This window comes from Ranitomeya variabilis, chromosome 3 (assembly GCF_051348905.1).
Source record: "Ranitomeya variabilis isolate aRanVar5 chromosome 3, aRanVar5.hap1, whole genome shotgun sequence".
NCBI classification, from domain to species: Eukaryota; Metazoa; Chordata; class Amphibia; order Anura; family Dendrobatidae; genus Ranitomeya; species Ranitomeya variabilis.
Genome location: NC_135234.1, coordinates 385,972,676 through 385,995,253, shown reverse-complemented (window position 1 = coordinate 385,995,253; position 22,578 = coordinate 385,972,676). Strand labels below are relative to the sequence as shown.

At 40.4% G+C, this 22,578-nt stretch overlaps 1 protein-coding gene across 1 annotated transcript in view; it reads right to left on the bottom strand.

Moving 5' to 3' along the window:
- The window catches only part of COL16A1 (collagen type XVI alpha 1 chain), a 280,075-nt gene extending 257,924 nt beyond the window's left edge, over positions 1-22,151 (bottom strand). The window contains exons 1-2 of the mRNA XM_077296052.1: positions 22,014-22,151; positions 1,822-1,937 (exon numbers count right to left, since the gene is read on the bottom strand). Of these exons, the coding sequence (XP_077152167.1) occupies positions 1,822-1,915 (94 nt within the window). The 5' untranslated portion in view covers positions 1,916-1,937; positions 22,014-22,151. The remainder of the gene's footprint in view (positions 1-1,821; positions 1,938-22,013) is intronic.
- Positions 22,152-22,578: the final 427 nt, after the last annotated feature.

Genomic DNA, 22,578 nt, shown 5'->3' with positions numbered 1-22,578 from the left:
CATAAGGAAAATCATCTTAGAAATCTATGTGTTTATGTATCAGGATATAATTAAAATTATCTGGTTATTAGACGCACTTAAAATTAGTTAAATACAATCTTAGATGAACAACAACGCATGACAAATTACTCCAGATTAGTTTAATTATTCATTTTACAAAAATTGGACCACAATGCAGAAGAAGTGTAAGAAAAATAAACTACACCTCATGAATCGATAGCATGTACAACCAACGTTTAACCGCCAACTATGACTTCAAATAATCTTTTTTATGATATTATTTGTCTCTAACATCATTCGAGAGAAAGGATGTACTTCCAAAATGCTTGTTCCATAAGAAACCTGTAGTCAAAAAGCGCTGCCATTGCCTGCAGCATCTCCAGACTTGTCTCCCATCGAGCACAGGTTGGACGTCATTGGTTGGTAATCGCAAAGGGAGCTGCCAGCAGCGAATGTTTTGCGTGTCCACGTACATTCAGAGTAGCAGATCATTCCTTAGACAGCCATTAATAACCTAATGCATGGTGCTCATACTCGCTACTGAATAAATTAAAAAGTTATGAAAATTTTGTTTCCATTGTTTATCATTTGCATAACTCTAACATGTCTATTAATCCTGAAATTTCCATAACGCCACAACTTTTTTTTCATGGTGCTGCAATTTCAATGTTGAAGATTGTATTAAAAGAAAACCTACCAAAACATTTATGTATGTAAATCATCTACCTAGTCTAGAATTTAAAAACTAATTTGCCACAAAATGAATATAACTAAATATCCAAAACTACCTAAACTCACTATGTTAAACATATTCATTACTTACTTGGAGACCTGAAAACAACCTCTTCAGAAAGGAAGAGAACCTGAACTCTAGTGCCACCTATTGTGAAAAGCAGGAGGTTTGTTTTGGCTAAGATGAGAGGCCTCTGACATGGTGTCTAAGGGGTCGCTAAAAACAAATAGTATCACATAGGTATATACAGAATGTGATAGTGCTACACAAATGCTTCCTTAAAATAAATCTTGCTACATAAACAGCCCACAAAAATTATAATACCACATGCAGTGGCACCAAATATCAGACTCCTTTTATTTGGCACATAGACCAAAGCTTTATTTTCACCCAATTAATTTCAATACAAAACTCTTTCAAACCATTTACCATTCCAATCTCAACATTAACCTACCCTAGTTACATGCTTATCATATGCATGATTTACACTGAGGAGCCAGGAGAAAACCATGTTGCCCACATCAAAAAGTCCATAGTTGCCATCTTCGCATTATCTGCATGAAAACCACAGACATCATGATGACAGCATTGTCGCTCCACCTGCAATTTGCTGCAATTTGGGACATGGCGCCAAAAGACGAGGCAAGGAGCCTAGGTATCCAATGTATTTGTCAGTACCTCTAAGGGAACTTTTATTGAAGAGATCATCCTGATTGCCATGCCTCTTCTGTGTTCTCCAAACTGTCTTGAAACCAGGTTTTGGAAAACCAGGGAGAATCAGTCAAATCCATTATGGATATTACAGATCTATTAAAATACGTAACAATCCTTTTTTTCTATAAAACTTATATCGATCAGGTTTCGGTATTTTTTCTAAATAGAATAATGCAGCATACAACATATAAGAAAAGAGAAAGAGGGATGCAAGAAATTTATTGGATTCAAAGAGTTGATTTGTTCTGTTTTTAACACATTACCAAACTACAGTACATACATGGAGCACATAGATAAAATGTAAACCTAACTATGTTAACTTAGCCAAAATTATAGTGTCAAATCCAATATACTAAGAAATAGTCATATTTTACCTGATTGAGGTAGAATTCCTCCATTGCTGTACAAAACGCAGCTGGTCAAGTAAATTGCAGATGTCCAGAAAAACCACATGTTTGCGGTTGACATTTCTGGTTAACCCTTACCAGATCTAAAATAAACGCAGAGATTTAACACATTACATTTATTCTTCTAAATATTTTTATTGAATTTTACATCACAAAGAAAAATAAATATTAATATAGTAAAAGCAATGTAAAATTAAAATGTATTATAGAAACTAATATATACTAACAGAGAAACAAGTTGAAATGATTGTGGGCAGCGATCATACACTCACCGGCCACTTTATTAGGTACACCTGTCCAACTTCTTGTTAACACTTAATTTCTAATCAGCCAATCACATGGCGGCAACTCAGTGCATTTAGGCATGTAGACATGGTCAAGACAATCTCCTGCAGTTCAAACCGAGCATCAGTATGGGGAAGAAAGGTGATTTGAGTGCCTTTGAACGTGGCATGGTTGTTGGTGCCAGAAGGGCTGGTCTGAGTATTTCAGAAACTGCTGATCTACTGGGATTTTCACGCACAACCATCTCTAGGGTTTACAGAGAATGGTCCGAAAAAGAAAAAAAATCCAGTGAGCGGCAGTTCTGTGGGCGGAAATGCCTTGTTGATGCCAGAGGTCAGAGGAGAATGGGCAGACTGGTTCAAGCTGATAGAAAGGCAACAGTGACTCAAATCGCCACCCGTTACAACCAAGGTAGGCCTAAGAGCATCTCTGAATGCACAGTGCGTCGAACTTTGAGGCAGATGGGCTACAGCAGCAGAAGACCACACCGGGTACCACTCCTTTCAGCTAAGAACAGGAAACTGAGGCTACAATTTGTACAAGCTCATCGAAATTGGACAGTAGAAGATTGGAAAAACGTTGCTTGGTCTGATGAGTCTCCATTTCTGCTGCGACATTCGGATGGTAGGGTCAGAATTTGGCGTAAACAACATGAAAGCATGGATCCATCCTGCCTTGTATGGAGCATCTTTGGGATGTGCAGCCGACAAATCTGCGGCAACTGTGTGATGCCATCATGTCAATATGGACCAAAATCTCTGAGGAATGCTTCCAGCACCTTGTTGAATCTATGCCATGAAGAATTGAGGCAGTTCTGAAGGCAAAAGGGGGTCCAACCCGTTACTAGCATGGTGTACCTAATAAAGTGGCCGGTGAGTGTAAAGTTTGGTTTAGATTATATAGATTGCAGAGAATAGAGAATAAGTGTTTGAAGTACAGTGATACGTAAAAGTTTGGGCACCTCTGGTCAAAATTATTTCTATTGTGAACAATAACCCCCAAGGGTGGTTCGCATGTTAATGACCAGTCCAATTTTTACAATTCTGACCACTGTCCCTTTATGAGGTAATAACTCTGGAACGCTTATATGGATCCCGGTGATTCTGACATTGTTTTCTTGTGACATATTTTACTTCACGTTAGTGATAAAATTTATTTGATATGACTTGCGTTTATTCGTGAAAAAAAATGGAAATTTCGCAATTTTCCAACTTTGAATTTTCATGCCCTTAAATCACAGAAAAATGTCACACAAAATACTTAATAATTATCATTTCCCACATGTCTACTTTACATCAGCACAATTTTGGAACCAAAATTTTTTTTTGTTAGGGAGTTATAAGGGTTAAAAGTTGACCAGCGATTTCTCATTTTTACAACACCATTTTGTTTAGGGACCACATCACATTTGAAGTCACTTTGAGGGGTCTACTTGATAGAAAATTCCCAAAAGTGACACCATTCTAAAAACTGCACTCCTCATGGTGCTCAAAACCACATTCAAGAAGTTTATTAACCCTTCAGTTACTTTTTTCACAAAAAAATTTACCGTATATACTCGAGTATAAGCCAACCCGAGTATAAGCCGAGACCCCTAATTTTGCCACAAAAAACAGGGAAAACTTAATCACTCAAGTATAAGCCTATGGTGGAAAATGCAGCAGCTACCGGTAAATGTAAAAAATACAAATAGATACCAATAAAAGTAAAATTAATTGAAACATCAGTAGTTTAAGTGTTTTTGAATATCCATATTGAATCAAGAGCCCCATATAATGCTCTATACAAAATACACCCCATGCAATGCTCCATAAAGTTTGATGGGCCCCATAAGATGCTCCATATTAAAATATGCCCCATATAGTGCTGCACAAATGCGGATTATGGCCCCATAAGATGCTCCATACAGACATTTGCCCCATATATAATGCTGCACAAACGTTGATTATGGCCCCATAAGATGCTCCATAAAGATATTTGCCCCATATAAAGCTGCACAAACATTGATTATGCCTCATAAGATGCTTCATGTAGACATTTGCCCCATATAAAGCTGCACAAACATTGATTATGGCCCCATAAGATGCTCCATGTAGACATTTGCTCCATATAAAGCTGCACAAACATTGATTATGCCCCATAAGATGCTCCATGTAGACATTTGCCCCATATAAAGCTGCACAAACATTGATTATGGCCCCATAAGATGCTCCATGTAGACATTTGCCCCATATAAAGCTGCACAAACATTGATTATGCCCCATAAGATGCTCCCTGTAGACATTTGCCCTATATAAAGCTGCACAAACATGGATTATGGCCCCATAAGATGCTCCATGTAGACATTTACCCCATATAAAGCTGCACAAACATTGATTATGCCCCATAAGATGCTCCATGTAGACATTTGCCCCATATAAAGCTGCACAAACATTGATTATGGCCCCATAAGATGCTCCATGTAGACATTTGCCCCATATAAAGCTGCACAAACATTGATTATGGCCCCATAAGATGCTCCATGTAGACATTTGCCCCATATGCCATTGCTGCGATAAAAAAAAATCACATACTCACCTCTCGTCGCTTAGGCCCCTGGCACTTGCTATATTCACCTGCTCCCTGTTCCACCACCACTGCTTCTTCCTGTCCTCTGCACTGACTGTTCAGGCATGCACACTAATCATGTCATCGCGCCCTCTGACCTGAGTGTCAGTGCAGAGGATGGGAAAGATGCAGCGGCGGCTAGCGACGGTGGAACAGGGAGCAGGTGAATATTGCGCACTGCGTTATACTCACCTGCTCCTGGTGCCATCTCTGGTTCCCCGGCACCGGCAGCTTTATCCTGTAGTGAGCGGTCACATGGTACCGCTCATTACAGTAATGAATATGCGGCTCCACCCCTACACCCCTATGGGAGTGGAGTGGGGTCCATATTCATTACTGTAATGAGCGTTACCATGTGACCGCTCACTACAGGAAGAAGTTGCCGGCGCCGAGGAACCAGGGACTGCACCAGGAGCAGGTGAGTATGATTACACAGCTGCTGGTCCACCTCCCCTGCCAACCCATGGGTATGACTTGAGTGTAAGCCGAGAGGGGCAATTTCAGCCAAAAACAATGGGCTGAAATTCTCAGCTTATGATCGAGTATATACGGTACTTCAGATCCAATTTGTTTTATGTTACCAAGGGTAACAGGAGAAATTGGACCCCAAAAGTTGCGGTAGAATTTGTTCTGAGTATGCTGATACCCCAAATGTTGGGGGAGCCACTGTTTGGGCGCATGGCAGAGCTCAGAAAGGAAGGAGCGCCGTTTAACTTTTCAATGCAAAATTGGCTGGAAATGAGATAGGATGCCATGTTGCGTTTGGAGAGCCCTTGATGTGCATAAACAATGGAAACCTCCCACAAGTGACACCATTTTGGAAAGTAGACCCCCTAAGGAACTTATCTAGATGTGTGGTGAGCACTTTGAACCCCCAAGTGTTCACAGAAGTTTATAATGTAGAGCCGTAAAAATGCAAAAATCATATTTTTTTTCACAAAAATTATATTTTTGCCCCCAATTTTTTTTCCCAAAGGTAACAGGAGAAATTGGACCCTAAAAGTTGTGCAATTTATCCTGAGTACGCTGATACCCTTTATGTGGGGGTAAACCACTGTTTGGGCACATGGCAGAGCTCGGAAGGGAAGGACTGACGTTTGACTTCAATTCAAAATTGGCTGGAATTGAGATAGGATGCCATGTCGCGTTTTGACAGCCCCTGATGTGCCTAAACAGTGGAAACCCCCAAATTCTAACTCCAACCCTAACCCGAACACACCCCTAACCCTAATCCCAACCCTAACCATAACCCTAACCCCACCCCCTAACCCGAACATGCCCCTAACCATAATCCCAAACCTAACCACTTTTTACTATGATTTTTGGGAGGCAGAATGAACAAAAACCATCAATTCATTAATTTCTTTTGGGTCGGGCGTTTATACCGTTCCGCATTTGGTAAAATTGATAAAGCAGTTTTATTCTTCGGGTTAGTACGATTACAGCGATACCTCATTTATACCATTTTTTTATGTTTGGGCACTTTTATATAATTTTAAACACAATACAATATTTTTTTGCATCGCTTTATTCTGAGGGCTATAAATTTTGTATTTTATTGCTGATGACGCTGTATGGCAACTTGTTTTTTGCGGGACAAGATGATGTTTTTAGCAGTACCATGTTTATTTATATCTGTCTTTTTGATCGCGTGTTATTCCACTTTTTCTTCAGCGGTATGATAATAAAGCATTGGTTTTTGCCTCGTTTTTTATTTTTTTTACGATGTTCACTGAAGGGGTTAACTAGTGGGACAGTTTTATAGGTCGGGTCATTACAGAGGCTTTGATACTAAATATGTGTACTTTTATTGTTTTTTTAATTTACATAAAGAAATGTATTTTTTGGAAAAAAAATTCATTTGGGAATTTAAAAAAATATATTTTTATACATGTTAATTTTTTTTTTTACTTTTTTTACATTGTCCCAGGGTGGGACATTACTGTGTAAAGTCAGACCGCTGAACTGACTCTTTGTACAGCACTGTGTCAGATCAGCGATCTGACAGGCAGTGAAGGAGGCTTCTCAGCGCCTGCTCTCAGCAAGCACTGAGAAACGACCTCTCTGCAGGACCCGTAAGGACCCCGTGGCCATCTTGGATGCAGGGGCCTGCAGGGAGGAGACTCTCGGAACAACGCAATCACATTGCATTTTTCTGTGGGTCTCAGGGAAGCATGCAGGGACCCCCTCCCAGCGCTATGCTTCCCTAGTCCACCGGAATGCTGCGATTTTGTTTGATCGCAGTGTTTCGGGGGTTAAAGTGCCGGGAGTGGTCCATGACCGCTCCTGTCACATAGTGCCAGGTGTCAGCGCGGCTGATCGCGTATGATGTACTAACTCGTCCATGGGAATTAAAGCCCAGGTCACATGGACGGGATAGTACATCCGATGGCAGAAAGGGGTTAAGCAAGTTAAAGACGACACATTTATGTTGTATTTTAGGCAAAGAAAAAATGTATATATTCTAATTTTGTAAATTTTAAAAATTACAAAAAAGAAAGTGGGCCGATGCAAATATTTGGGCACCCTTAGAGATTTGTGCGCTCAGATAACTTCTTTGAGTAAGGCTTCAGACCTTAATTAGCCTGTTCATGTTATGGTTTGTTCATTATCATCGTTAGAAAAGGCCAGGCAATTTTAGGCAAAAAATTTAAATATTTTCATCTTTTACATTTTCTAGCATCTTCTAGCACCCCGTTTTGAAAGTATCACAGCAGGTAAATGCTTTTTGTAGCCATTTGAAAGTTTGAGTTGAGTTTTGCTTGAGAGATTTTCATCATTCTTTTTTGGAAAATTCTTCCAGTTCTGTGAGATTCGTGAGTCATCTTGCATGCACTGCTCTTTTGAGGTCTAGCCACAGGGTTTCAATGATGTTCAGAGGACTGTAAGGTAATTGTAAAACTTTCAGCTTGCGCCTCTTGAGGTAGTTTATTGTGGATTTCAACAAGTGTTTAGTATCATTATCCATTTGTAGAAGCATCATCCTCTTTTCAACTTCAGCTTTTTTTTACAGATGGTGTTATGTTTGCATAAAGAATTTGTTGAAATTGAATTTAATTAATTCTTACCTTTACCCATGAAATGTTCCCCATGACATTGGTTGCAACACAGCCCAAAGCATGATTGATCCTCCCATGCTTAATGGTTGGCGAGAAATTTTGTGCCTTTGGTTCTCCATGCAAACCTTTGATCATTGTGGACAAAGAGTTCTATTTTAACCTCATCAGTACATAGGACATGTTTTCAAAATGCATCAGGCTTGTTTAGATACTTTTTTGCATACTTCATGTTGAATTCTATGGTGAGGATGCAGGAGTGGTTATCTTTTGATGACTCTCCCATGAAGGCCATATTTGTGCAGGTGTCTCTTAACAGTAGAACAATGTACCACAACTCCAGAGTCTGCAAAATCTTTCTGAAGGTCTTTTGCAGTTAAGCGGGAGTTCTGATTTGCCTCTCTAGCAATCCGACGAGCAGCTCTTACTGAAATTTTGCTTGGTCTTCCAGACATTATCTTGACCTCCACTGTTCCTGTTAACTACCTTTTCTTAATTAATTAATTAACTTTTAACTGAGGAAAGGTGAACTTGAAAACGCTTTGTAATCTTCCTATAGAGTTCTCCTGCTTTGTGGGCCTCCACCATTGTCATTTTCAGAGTGGCTAGGCAGATGCTTAGCGGAGTCCATGGCTGCAGTTGTTATGCACAAGGTTAGGGTTTTTATGTAGCTGGGAATTTTGCACCACCTGGCCCTTCCTAACGATGACAGTGAACAAGCCATAACTCTAACTGGCTAGTTAAGGTCTGAAATCTTGGTCAAAGTTATCTGAGCACACAGATCTCCAAGGGTGCCCAAACCTTTGCATCAGCCCATTTTCCTTTTTTTAATTTTTAAAATGTAAAAAATTACAAAATATATATTTTTGTCTAAAATACAAAGGAAATGTGTCCTCTTTAAAAATTAAGGCCTTTTAGAGATCATCTAAGCTTTAACTTGCTTAACTGTTCACAATAGCAGTAAATTTGACCAGTGGTGCCAAAACTTTTACATGCTACTTCATTGATGCAATAAACCAGAAACAAATGGAGTTAAAGTCCATAAATATATTTTTATTAGTTATAAAAATGGCATTCATAGCCAAAAGAACATACAAAAAATCATGATTCAAAATATACACAATATGGAACAAAAAAGAGGGTAAATGGTAGCAAAAGATGAGAAAAGACACAGTGTGGGCACTCCTGATGCCAGATTTACGTATTTATAAAGTGCATAGTGCAACACAACATGGTCCAAAAACTGGGAAACAAGATCATAAATATAGGGGTAAGTAAAACTGACCGGCTCTTATAAGGATACACCAAGCCCTGCGCACAGGCTGAGTATCAAAAGTAATAAATATATATCTTTTAAAGCCGGAGCCCAAATGGGGCAAAACTGCTATAAATCAACCCTATTGATCCTTACCCAAGTACTGGTAATCAGGAGAGACCCACACGGTGGCCCCAACGCGCGTTTCGCGTCAGCTTCGTCAGCCGGTCAGTTTTACTTACCCCTATATTTATGATCTTGTTTCCCAGTTTTTGGACCATGTTGTGTTGCACTATGCACTTTATAAATACGTAAATCTGGCATCAGGAGTGCCCACACTGTGTCTTTTCTCATCTTTTGCTACCATTTACCCTCTTTTTTGTTCCATATTGTGTATATTTTGAATCATGATTTTTTGTATGTTCTTTTGGCTATGAATGCCATTTTTATAACTAATAAAAATATATTTATGGACTTTAACTCCATTTGTTTCTGGTTTATTGCTATATCCGAGGAGTGTCCATCCGGATTGAGTATAAATATCTCCCTGAGTAACTCTCCCATTTGAGGTTGAGTATGGTGAGGATATTAGATACAGCATCTTCTTATTTGATTTTCTTTGTCTACTTCATTGATGATCCGGCAAATTATATCATTGTGTATTATGTGCTATAAAGGGGTGAGATCCAATTAATAAAACATTTGTAATGACCAGAGATGATCAAACCGATTTGAGGTGAATCCTTGAAGGGGAACATTTCTCCTTATGACAGCTTGGCATTCTCCCCAAGGAGAAACTTTCCTTGAAAAGGTCTCTTACTAGTCAAATGAGGTTTCCTACTTTGCACTGATGAAGGGCAAACACCCAGAAACGTGTCGGTAAATGGAGTGTTTGGCTTGGCTTCTTATCCTAAGTCATGTGGCAGGGCATGTCAAAGTGTTGATATTGACTTTTTACATCCAATTGTGGCGTTAGATTCCTCTACCTCTCTGAAGAGGCTTTTTGCTTATTTAAGTCTATTTCCTCTTATTACTTTGACATTACTAAAACTACATGTTTGTTACATTGATAAAAAGGAGTTTGGTGCAGTCCTCAAAGAGTTTATAAAGTTGAAAACATCTTTTCAGAGCTATTGGACTACCTGTGGTTCACGGTGAACAATTGATTTGATTTTTGGAAAAAATTTGCCGCAGCTGACAAACTTCAGATTTCAGGAGATTCGATCATCCATAGTAATGCCCATTACAAAAGGATCTCTCCTTTTTTACATTTGCAAACAATTTACTTTTAAACATTCAGTAAATCATGATATTTGCTACAAAATATTTAAAGACAAGACCATTGCAAAGTAAATAATACAAGGAAACCATTTTTCTTTAAAAATGAGAATGCGATTATCTGTGATTGTGAGATGTGCAGGGTCGGACTGGGGCACCGGGACACCGGAGAATCCTCCGGTGGGCCCCGGCCCCAGCCCCTGCCTCCTTCCTTTGTGCCTGCCCTGCATGCTCATAGCTGCGGGGAGCAGGGCGCACTTTATTGTATAGCCGGCACCGGCTGGCAGACTGCACAGGAGATGGGAAGTGCAGGTGCAGCTCCTTCCCATCACCTGCTGCCGCTGCCGGCTTTTATTACTCTGCCAGGAGAACTGTGTGTGCCGACTCTCACTTCAGCCAGCACAGTCAGAGGAACAGCTGACTGTGAGGCTGAGAGGAGACATACACACTGACCCGCAGTCACCTGCTTCCTGTGCTCTGTCCCTCTGCTCCTCTTCCACAAAGCCCTGGGCAGCAGTGTAAATGCTGATTGGCTGCAATTCAGCCAATCAGCGTTAGATTTCTTTGTGTGAGCTCACAGCACAGTTCAGGCAAGGAGCTGTGCTGTGATTGGTCAGCTGTCCTGCCCAAGCAGCACACAGCATGGCCATATATTGTACACAGAGGAGCAGAGGGATGGCTGCAGTCAGTGTGACTGTAAGTACAGAACTATATGATGCCTGCACCCTGACTAGATCTCCAGCCACAGAGGCAGTTAGGGGAGGGGGCCCCATGCAACCTAAAGGTGACACAGGGGAGGGGGCCCACAGTGATATTCTAATTTTCTAGTGGGCCCCCTCCCCTATTGTGTCAACCACCTCTATTTTACTGTGGCTCCCCTTTCCCTCTCTGAGCAGGCCCATAGGGAATTAGAGGTGAAATAGTGGGGGAGGGGCCCAGAGAATATTGGGTGACACAGTGTGGGGGGGACAAGAAAATAGAGGTGAAACAGTGGGGGAGGGGGCCCACAGGAAAATAGAGGTGACACAGTGGGGGAGGGGACCCACAGGAAAATAGAGGTGAAACAGTGGGGGAGGGGCCCACAGGAAAATAGAGGTGAAACAGTGGGGGAGGGGGCCCACAGGAAAATAGAGGTGAAACAGTGGGGGAGGGGGCCCGCAGGATATTGGGTGACACAGTGGGGGAGGGGGCCCACAGCATATTGGGTGACACAGTGGTGAAGGGGGTCCTCAGGTAATTAACACCTTTACGACATAAGCCTTAAATGTATGGTGCATGTTAAATGCCAGTGTCAATCTCTGACAGCAGCATATAACACATGCCAACATGCGTGTGCATCATTCTCTCACCCATTGGCACCCATGATGTGATCGTGGGTCGCCGATGGGTTGTAATGACAACCAGGGGTCTTCTTCCTGTGGCCAGGCTTTAAAGGAGACTGTGATTTCTGCTATATGCAGTGATGCTGTGGTATCACTGTATATTACAGCAAATGCGATCGGATGATCGCATCTTAATGTCCTCTAAGGGGGCTAACTGTACCAGTGAAAGGTAACAAAAAATGTAAAAAAATTCCTAAAAGTTCAAATCACCCTTTTTTATCCCATTGAAAATAAATATATATAAAAATAAAAAATAACACATATTTGGTATTGCTGGGTTCAGAAAAGTCCGATCTATCAAACTACGGTATAAAAACAACTAATCCGATCAGTAAACACCGTAAACAGAAACAACTTAAGAACGCCAAATGTCCTTTTCTTTCTGTTTGCCACAATTCCACAAAAAAAGCTGTAACAAGTGATGAAAACCACATCTATCCCAAAATCGTACTAATAAAAACAATGTCTCGCCCCCAACAAAAAGCTATGATACAGCTTCCCTGTGTGTAATAAAATACGCAGCAGTCGCCGTCTTCTGCCGCTGTGTCATTGCTTCTGTCTTCTTCATTGCAGTGGAATATGGCCTCCGGTAAGTATTTTACTACACACACTGGACCTACATTACTGCTCTCCTGTGTGGTGTAGTATATAGAGGATCTGTCAGCTCTCCTGTGTGGTGTAGTATATAGAGGATCTGTCAGCTCTTCTGTGTGGTGTAGTATATAGAGGATCTGTCAGCTCTCCTGTGTGGTGTAGTATATAGAGGATCTGTCAGCTCTCCTGTATGGTGTAGTATATAGTGGATCTGTCAGCTCTCCTGTGTGGTGTAGTATATAGAGGGTCTGTCGGCTCTTCTGTGTGGTGTAGTATATAGAGGATCTGTCAGCTCTTCTGTGTGGTGTAATATATAGAGGATCTGTCAGCTCTCCTGTGTGGTGTAGTATATAGAGGATCTGTCAGCTCTCCTGTGTGGTGTAGTATATAGAGGATCTGTCAGCTCTCCTGTGTGGTGTAGTATATAGAGGATCTGTCAGCTCTCCTGTGTGGTGTAGTATATAGAGAATCTGTCAGCTCTCCTGTGTGGTGTAGTATATAGAGGATCTGTCAGCTCTTCTGTGTGGTGTAATATATAGAGGATCTGTCAGCTCTCCTGTGTGGTGTAGTATATAGAGGATCTGTCAGCTCTCCTGTGTGGTGCAGTATATAGAGAATCTGTCAGCTCTCCTGTGTGGTGTAGTATATAGAGGATCTGTCAGTTGTCCTGTGTGGTGGAGTATATAGAGAATCTGTCAGCTCTCCTGTGTGGTGTAGTATATAGAGGATCTGTCAGTTGTCCTGTGTGGTGTAGTATATAGAGGATCTGTCAGCTCTCCCGTGTGGTGTAGTATATAGAGGATCTGTCAGCTCTTCTGTGTGGTGTAGTATATAGAGAATCTGTCAGCTCTCCTGTGTGGTGTAGTATATAGAGGATCTGTCAGTTGTCCTGTGTGGTGTAGTATATAGAGGATCTGTCAGCTCTCCTGTGTGGTGTAGTATATAGAGGGTCTGACAGCTCTCCTGTGTGGTGTAGTATATAGAGGATCTGTCAGATCTTCTGTGTGGTGTAGTATATAGAGGATCTGTGAGCTCTCCTGTGTGGTGTAGTATATAGAGGATCTGTCAGCTCTCCTGGGTGGTGTACTATATAGAGGATCTGTCAGCTCTCCTGTGTGGTGTAGTATATAGAGGATCTGTCAGCTCTCCTGTGTGGTGTAATATATAGAGGATCTGTCAGCTCTCCTGTGTGGTGTAGTATATAGAGGATCTGTCAGCTCTCCTGTGTGGTGTAGTATATAGAGGGTCTGTCAGCTCTCCTGTGTGGTGTAGTATATAGAGGATCTGTCAGCTCTCCTGTGTGGTGTAGTATATAGAGGATCTGTCGGCTCTCCTGTGTGGTGTAGTATATAGAGGATCTGTCAACTCTACTGTGGGGTGTAGTATATAGAGGATCTGTCAGCTCTCCTGTGTGGTGTAGTATATAGAGGATCTGTCAGCTCTCCTGTGTGGTGTAGTATATAGAGGATCTGTCAGCTCTCCTGTGTGGTGTAGTATATAGAGGATCTGTCAGCTCTCCTGTGTGGTGTAGTATATAGAGGGTCTGTCAGCTCTCCTGTGTGGTGTAGTATATAGAGGATCTGTCGGCTCTCCTGTGTGGTGTAGTATATAGAGGATCTGTCAACTCTACTGTGGGGTGTAGTATATAGAGGATCTGTCAGCTCTCCTGTGTGGTGTAGTATATAGAGGATCTGTCAGCTCTCCTGTGTGGTGTAGTATATAGGATCTATCCTGTGTGGTATTTTTAAACTGCATGGTGGGCCCCAAGAAAGATTTTTCTCTGGTGGGCCCAAGGTACTCCAGTCCGACGCTGGAGATGTGTATATGAAAAAGTGCGATAATCTCATCAGAATATTTTCATTCATGAAAGACAGATTATAAATGATCACTTTCTTGCCAATGCTATCCTATCTGCCAAAATGATATGACTAAAGACAATTCTGCAATGTTGAGAGCTTGATTGGAAATTGCAGAAACAAAAAGCCATTACCGGATCAGTTTTTATTCATGCGTGGCAGATTGAATTTATAAGTATAAAAATGTCTTCCCAAATTGAAAGAGCAGTAGGAAAAGAGCACTGCATATGGAAACTTTTTGCCCACATTCTCTCCAGCAAAAGTCAGATTCTCATGCTCTGGTTTTACAAATTTTAGATTTTCAACTGTAGAAAGATTTTCTTCCCAATGTAAAATGCGTCATTACGCCCAACTACTACAATATGCCATTAAATTTGAACGGAGTATTATCATCCAAGCTCTTTCCACCTCCTGTCGCCTCCAGCTCAAAAATATGTCCAGAATCCGTCCTTTCCTCAACCTTCAATCTACTAAAATGCTTGTGCATGCCCTCATCATCTCCCGCCTAGACTACTGCAACATCCTTTTCTGCGGCCTCCCTGCTAACACCCTTGCACCTCTCCAGTCCATCCTTAACTCTGCTGCCCGACTAATCCATCTCTCTCCTCGCTACTCCTCCGCTTCCCCCTCCGCAAATCTCTTCACTGGCTCCCATTCCCTCAGCGTATCCAGTTCAAATTACTAATACTGACTTACAAGGCCATCCATAACCTGTCTCCTCCATATATCTCTGAACTAATCTCCCAATATCTTCCCTCACGTAATCTCCGGTCCTCCCAAGACCTCCTTCTCTCCTCCACACTTACTCGCTCCTCATCCAATCGCCTCCAAGACTTCTCCCGAATATCCCCCATCCTCTGGAATTCTTTGCCCCAACACGTCCGGTTATCCACCACATTCGGATCCTTCAGACGGAGCCTGAAAACCCATCTCTTCAGGAAAGCCTACAGCCTGCACTAACCCCGCTGCCTCCTCATCACTACCGAAGCTACCGCCTCACCAACACCGGAGCTCCTGCAACCCCCAACCTACTGTCTCCTTCCCCATAATCCTGCAGAATGTAAGCCCGCAAGGGCAGGGTCCTCGCCCCTCTGTATCAGTCTGTCATTGTAAGTTTGTCTACTGTGATATCTGTAACTTGGATGTAACCCCTTCTCATGTACAGCACCATGGAATCAATGGTGCTATATAAATAAATAATAATAATAATCTTATTAACGGTTTACTATTTGAGGAACATATTTGCTAGACCTGTAGATTTTCCAGATAATATTTATTACGATTTTTATCAGAAAATTGAAAGCAATGCTAGCCATACACACCTGTTACCTTGTACATGCAGTCTGATCTGTGGACACCATAATGTAGAGAACGAGAGCAGAAAGATATATAAGTTTGTGGAAAAAGATTCAGTATAACTTGTGCTATATTCATTGAATCCCTGATGTCTGTATGCATAAAAGTTCAGTGGATGGTCCTACTAGAGATTGACAGCATGTACCTTCATACACGGATCGCTCACTGGACTCCTATACATACAAACATCAGATAATTCAATTAATAAAACACAAGTTTTAACCCCTTAAAAACTGCAGATTTTCAATTCATTTCTCTCTTCTCTGATATGATCTAGCATACCAGAGGAGAGAGAAATGGGATCCCCTGAGCCCCTCTGGTACCTCCACCATCCCTGCACCCTCCTGCTCCATCCTCCGGCCTTCAGCATCATCTTTCTTTCATGCTTAGTGGCCTGCTGAGATCTGCCGGTGGTACCCGGCAACAATAGGAGATTTTTCCTATTGGTTCATTTTGATCACCCCGTTAGTTAGATAAAAATAATAAAATAAAAAATATATATTTTTCCATTCTTTGCAGTTAAGGTTATGGTTGGCGTTAGGGTTGGGGTTAGAGCTAGGGTTAGGGTTGGGGCTAGGGTTAAGATTGGGGCTAGGGTTAGAGTTGTGTTGGGGTTACAGTTGTGTTTGGGTTATGGTTGTGGTGTTGGGGTTAGGGTGGTGTTGCGATTAGGGTTGTGTTAGGGTTATGGTTGTGGTTAGAGTTAGGGCTGCGTTATGCTTGGAGTTAGAATTGAGGGTTTCCACTGTTTAGACATATCAGGGGGTCTCCAAATGCAACGTGGTGCCCACCATTGGTTCCAGCCAATTTTGCATTCAAAAAGTCAAACAGTGCTCCCTCTCTTCTGAGCTCTGCCATGCACCCAAACAGAGGCTTTCCCCACATACTGGATATCGGCGTACTCAGGAGAAATCGCACAACACATTTTGTGGTCCATTTTCTCCTGATACCTTTGTGAAAATATTAAAGTTTGGGTCTAAAGTCATTTTTTTGAGAAAAAAGTTAAATGTTAATTTTTTCTTTCCACATTACTTTACTTCTCGTGAAGCACCTGAAGGGTTAATAAACTTGTTGAATGTGGTTTTGCGCACCTTCAGGGGTGCAGTTTTCAGAATGGTTTCACTTTTGGGTATTTTGTGTCATATTGACCCCCAAAATCACTTCAAATGGTCCCTAAAAGATGGTTTTGTAAATTTTGTTGGAAAAATTAGAAATCACTGGTCAACTTTTAACTCTTATAATGTCCTAAGTCCTAACAAAAAAAATATGTGTGCTGATGTAAAGTAAACATGTGGCAAATGTTATTTATTAACTATATTGTGTGACACCACTCTCTGCTTTAAGGGCACAAAAGTTAAAAGTTTGAAAATTGCTAAATTTTCAAATTTTTTTCAAAATTTCCATTTTTTTCATAAATAAACGCAAGTCATATTGAAAACATTTTACCATTAACATGAAGTAAAATATGTCAGGAAAAATAATCTCAGAGTCAATGGAATCCATTGAGCTATAACCTTATAAAGTGACAGTGGTCAGAATTGTAAAAAAAAAACTGGCTTGGTCAATAAGGTCAAAATTGGTTCGGTCACTAATGGGTTAAGCAAACTTTTCACAGAAACATATATCAATCTGATGAGCTCCAGGAAAACAAACCTGGCTGTAATTGTGCAGCTAGGTTCCGATTCATGCTGTCTGCGGTTTGGGCAGCATGAATCAACTGACAGGTTTCCTTTAAGTAGTTCATAAAAAACACTGCACTCGTACAGATTGAATAATATGCTTCAAGTGAGGGTTTATTTATAATTAGTGGTGAAGCGACCGGCAGACGATTCGGCCAATTTAGTGGCCTTGATCACATAGTGGCAAAGTGAAGGAAATTTGTTCCCAAATGTTAATAAGAATTGGTATCGCATGGACCAATATGGTGTATGGCTGATGCTTGTTAGTCGGTGGCGCTGGTGTGGATGCTGACACTTCAGTGTCTAAGGCTACTTTCACACATCAGGTTTTCAGTGTCAGGCTAAATCCGGCAAATGTTGGAAAAACTGGATCCGGTGCAGATTTTGAAAAACTGATGCGACGGATCCATTTTTTTGACGGATCCGGCTAGCCTATCTAGATTATTGGATAAAAAAAAATTTTGGAGCATGCTCAGTTTAAAAAACTGGATCAGGCCGCCGGATCCGCTTTTTTTCAGATCCGGCACCTTCCGGCTCCCATAGGCTTTCATTGTAGCAAACAGGCTTTTTCGCCGGAGACAAAAACGTTGCAATGGACGTTTTTTCAAGAAACCGGAAGCGGCAGATTTGCCGGATCCGGCGAAAACCGGACGAAACGCAATGTCATCCTCATCCAGTCCAATCCGGCACTAATACAAGTTTATGGGAAAAAAACCTGATCCGGCGGCAACATTCGCCTGATCCGTTTTTTTGAAAATTCGCCGGATTTAGCCTGACCCTGAAAACCTGATGTGTGAAAGTAGCCTAAGCGTGTAGTGGGTCATGAATCATATCCCTACATACTATAAGGCTCAAATATCTTTTCCAGAATTATTATAAACTGTATTAACACCCCAAAAGAATAACATTGCGAAGAAAGAATATAGTGGCTAAAGCTACCTAAAGGGAAAACTGACTTTGTTACCGATAGCAACCAATCACAGAACAGCTTTAATTTTTCAAGAGCATAATTCCAAATAACAGCTGCATTGTGATTGGTTGCTAGGGGCATCAAAGTTCATTTTTCTTTTGAATTGTTTCATAAAACTGATGCAGTATTTCAAAATATTGGTAATCTGCCAAATATAACTTAAATTGTATTATAAACACCGATCAAGGTGAGATTTTTATTTTACTTCAGTAATTTGCACCAATGCCATCTTCGGATGTGGTAATTATCTGCAGAACCTCAGAACTGTTCTCAAAGACAGAGAGGTTTTTAAATATACCGTATAGTGTACAGCTCGTTGCCTAGGTTACCGAACAGCATTCAGTCTCCGAATGCCGGGTTAGTGGGTAAGGAGTAAGCACTGCTTGCAGGTTTTATTCTTTACAGCCTGCTCGCGAGGCCCTGTAACTGGTCAGATATCAAATCCGACTGCCCTCAGTTCTCCAGAGCTTCTCCCTTGCAGCCTAGATGAGCTCTCAGTTTGGACCATTGCACAACCATGCTGCTGGTTTGAACTATCAGTTATCAGCAGTGCACCACCAAACAGGAAACCGGGGACCAGGGAGGTCCTGAAGATTGATCATTAAAACAACCCTTTAAAGCGATTTTCACTTGAACAAGCTGTGCCCCATGCTGTCCTGTCTGTATACTCTCTTTTGCGCCCTGAACTTTGTGGGAAAACCACTTTTAGCCTAGGAAATGTTTATAAAAATTATTTATTTGACTTTATATGTTTAGATGAGGCAAATCAACATATGTCCAAATATACTGAGGACACTTCACAACAATGAAACAACTAATCCCATATAAAGTAGTATACAGGGCAAAGAAGAGATCCCAACCGTTATAGTAAAAAACAAATTTTATTAATTACACATAAAAACAATGTAGTAAAAAACAATTCTAAAAAGCAAAATGCCATCCAAAGGATGCTAGAGCACACTGTAGTGAAGTACAAACTCAAAAAAAGGGGGTCATATGGGATACAGAAAATTACCAAAGCTAGAGTAATAATATTGCACCGTAATATGCTATAATAATCAATCATATGTGTTCATGCTAATAGAGCTTCCATGTTATACACAGTCATAGTATCAATAAATGCTAAACCATATAATAACCACAATTTTAATAGAAACCCCTCAGTAGACAGAAACTCCATAAAGATATATCACACAATATGTACACCGCTAGAATGTGGCCAAGAAATATAGAAAATCCCTGTGTATGGTAACACAAAGATACCTAGGAGATGTGCCAAAATAATTGAATACAATGTATCCATAAGATGGCCATACTGACAAACCATCTAAATGTGCCAAGTGATAATAATAATAATAAAGGCGATAATTACTAAGTAGATCGCGATAGTACTCGTAGCGTCCCCTCACCCCGACGTGCGTTTCGATGCCAGCTTCTGGGGCCGTGTTTAGATGAGGGGCAGACATAACGTTGGTGCAATTGGCACAGCCCCACAGGGGTTCATGAGTTAAGGGGGCCCATTTCCATCTGGAATTGTTCATTATTATGAGCTATTGGGCTGCAAAGGGCCATATATTGTTTCTTTGTCTTCCAGTGGTTTAGATGTTTTATTATGACAAAAACAATGTTGATTTCCTTGGAAACTGACAGTGATTTAACCTGATGTTGCTATCAGACAAATGAACTCATTACTTAGCTGCAGTCTCAATATTATACTAGCGAAGTGGTGACCATTTACATGTTACAACTGCACAAATTATACATTTTATATGTAAATTTTAAATTTTTAGCAAGAATAAATAGTACTTTTATTATATCTCCTTTTGTCCCTTTACAATGGGAAATGTTTGACTGAGAAATATAAGCCTCGTCATGATAATCTGACATATTTGTGGATACCTGTCCTTGCAGACAGAATGGAAACTGCAGATTATTCTGTTGAAAGTGTATTCTGCACAGAAACAGAGCAGAAGTGTTACTTCATAGTACACCTGGGAGAAACTAATTCCAATGTGGTATTGTATAATGTTCTCTACCAGGCCTGAGGCTGTAGAAAGGAATGTACAGGAAATAAATTGGATCAGAATTCCTTGTATAGTTTCCATGTGCAGTCAATGACTTGGATTAGCTCCAAATGCGTTTTAGATATATGGACTATATAAATACAGGCAGTCAATGAAATGGTTAATAGAGCAGTTTTTAGTGTTAGTAGGTGATGAGCCTGTCCTGACAGATATCTGCCACAGGTAAATACATGCTAGGATTCCATTTGGACCTATGAAATACCCCAGGCCCTGGGCGTATGACCTCTACTCATAAAACATAGGAAACATAGGAAAGGCACAGTAAGGTAATAGATCATTTAAAGGGAACTACAATGCTTCTAAGTAACGACAATAACTAGACAAAGTGCTGTCACTTTAAGAAGAGTGATTTCACCTACGTGATGAAGCTTTCTGCAATCTTAAACAACATCTGGCCTATTCGCTTCAAAAGGAAAATCCTTCTAAAAAGCCTTAATATGAAAAATACATATGTTAACATAGTCATCATGGCAGTTGGCAAAGTGATTTATTCCATTTATCCAATTTATCCCACTGCAGAACACTATATTCAACTTCTTCACAGCGTACAAGGGATGATAACAGAAAACAATGGATTGTATTCAACCACGTAGCAAATGGGGATATTATAAACTTTAGGCTTTATTGTCTCTGGAATATGTTTTTTTTATGAGGAATGTAGAGATATAGTGCATTTGCCTTTTCTCTATATGGTGTATTATACTATATATTATAAATGTTGCATACTGGCCATTTTATCACGTACATTTCATTTATTTATTATTTATTTTATTACTGGAGTACACTTTTCTGGCACAAATTACAATGAAATTTACAATTAAATATAATTTAGTTGGTTATATTCATTTTACTAACACCGATATTACAAAAGGCATTGGCAAACTTACATCCAGCAACGGTTTAGATCATTTATAATATACCATGTAATGTTTGCATTTTGTCAATATTTGCCTATACAATACTACTGAGATTAGGTAACGTTGTGATATAGGCTAAGGAAGGTTAGATCAATCCTGCAATGGCCATTGTGCTTCGAGACTGTGGAATATCAAATATCATGACTCTACTCCCTCCCTTTACTTGCAGGCATCCAACAAACTGCAGAACTTTTAAGGTTTCCTAAAATTCATTGAGTTGGCAGGTCTGATGTCATTATTTTAGCAGAGGCTGTTTCCATAGGAGGATCTCCAGTAAGAGGCACATGAAAAGGCTACTCTGCACTCCGGAGCTCTGCTATAGCAATTACCATTAGCATCGAAGAAAATAAGATGTTCTTTGTCTAACTAAATCTAGTAGAAGTCAACAGATGAAATAATTGGATTGTAAAAAATAGGAATATTACCACTAGTAAGCCACATTATACAGAGATTTTTGCAAACAATATATTTTCAGTGGATACACAAAAATGGGAACTATTACTATTTGTACTAAATGTTATGCAGTAGATATATTATTTTATTCTACTGTATAGCAAAACAATCAGTTGAAGTAATATGATTATGAATGAGTGAGAAAAGTAAACTTGGAGCTTTATCTAAAGCATAGTAATGCTGGAAATGCCACTGTGTCAGAAGTCACGCTCATTACATGACAATGTCAGAAAGTCATTGCAAACTAAAGGTTTTCCTAGATGCTGCTTTGTGTCTGATGTCTAGAGGTTAACATCCACAACTCAGTCGAGAGATGCTGCCAAGTACAAGTGTGGACGCTGCCCGCTCCATTTACTAGTACAGAGGCCAAACGTTATTCACACTCACCGTTCTGTGGGGCTGACCTCCCTCAGATACTGGATTTTGGATCCATGTTGCAAAAAAAGTTTGAAACTGAGTGAAAGTTCCCTTCTGTGCAGAAGATTCTCTCTGAAACTCAGTTTTCCCTTCCCCTTCTGTCTCCTCCTCCTTTCTGAAACTTATTTTCCTCCCCTCTTCTTCCAGACTCTCATCCCCCTCCTCATCTCACTATCTTACAATCTGTCCATCTGGCTCTCTGTTTTTCTTTTCTCTTTTATTCCAGTGTTTTCACTAATAGTCCTTCACTTATACAAGCTTGTTCTATGTCTCCAAGGACAATATAAGATAATTTCTGATCTTTCACTGAGAGGAGTGAGTAAAGGAACTGTGAGAACAATGTGTAAATGACTGAAAATAGAACCAAATAACCCAAACAACAATACTATGCATACAGTACCTAATACAGGATCTATGTCAAAGGCAATTGTATGGTTTTTACTTTGGTGTCAAATACTATTACTATTCATTAGTACTAATTTTGATATCTGGTTAAAGCTTGAGGTGTGTGGTGCTAAGTCTAAGTGTGCTAACC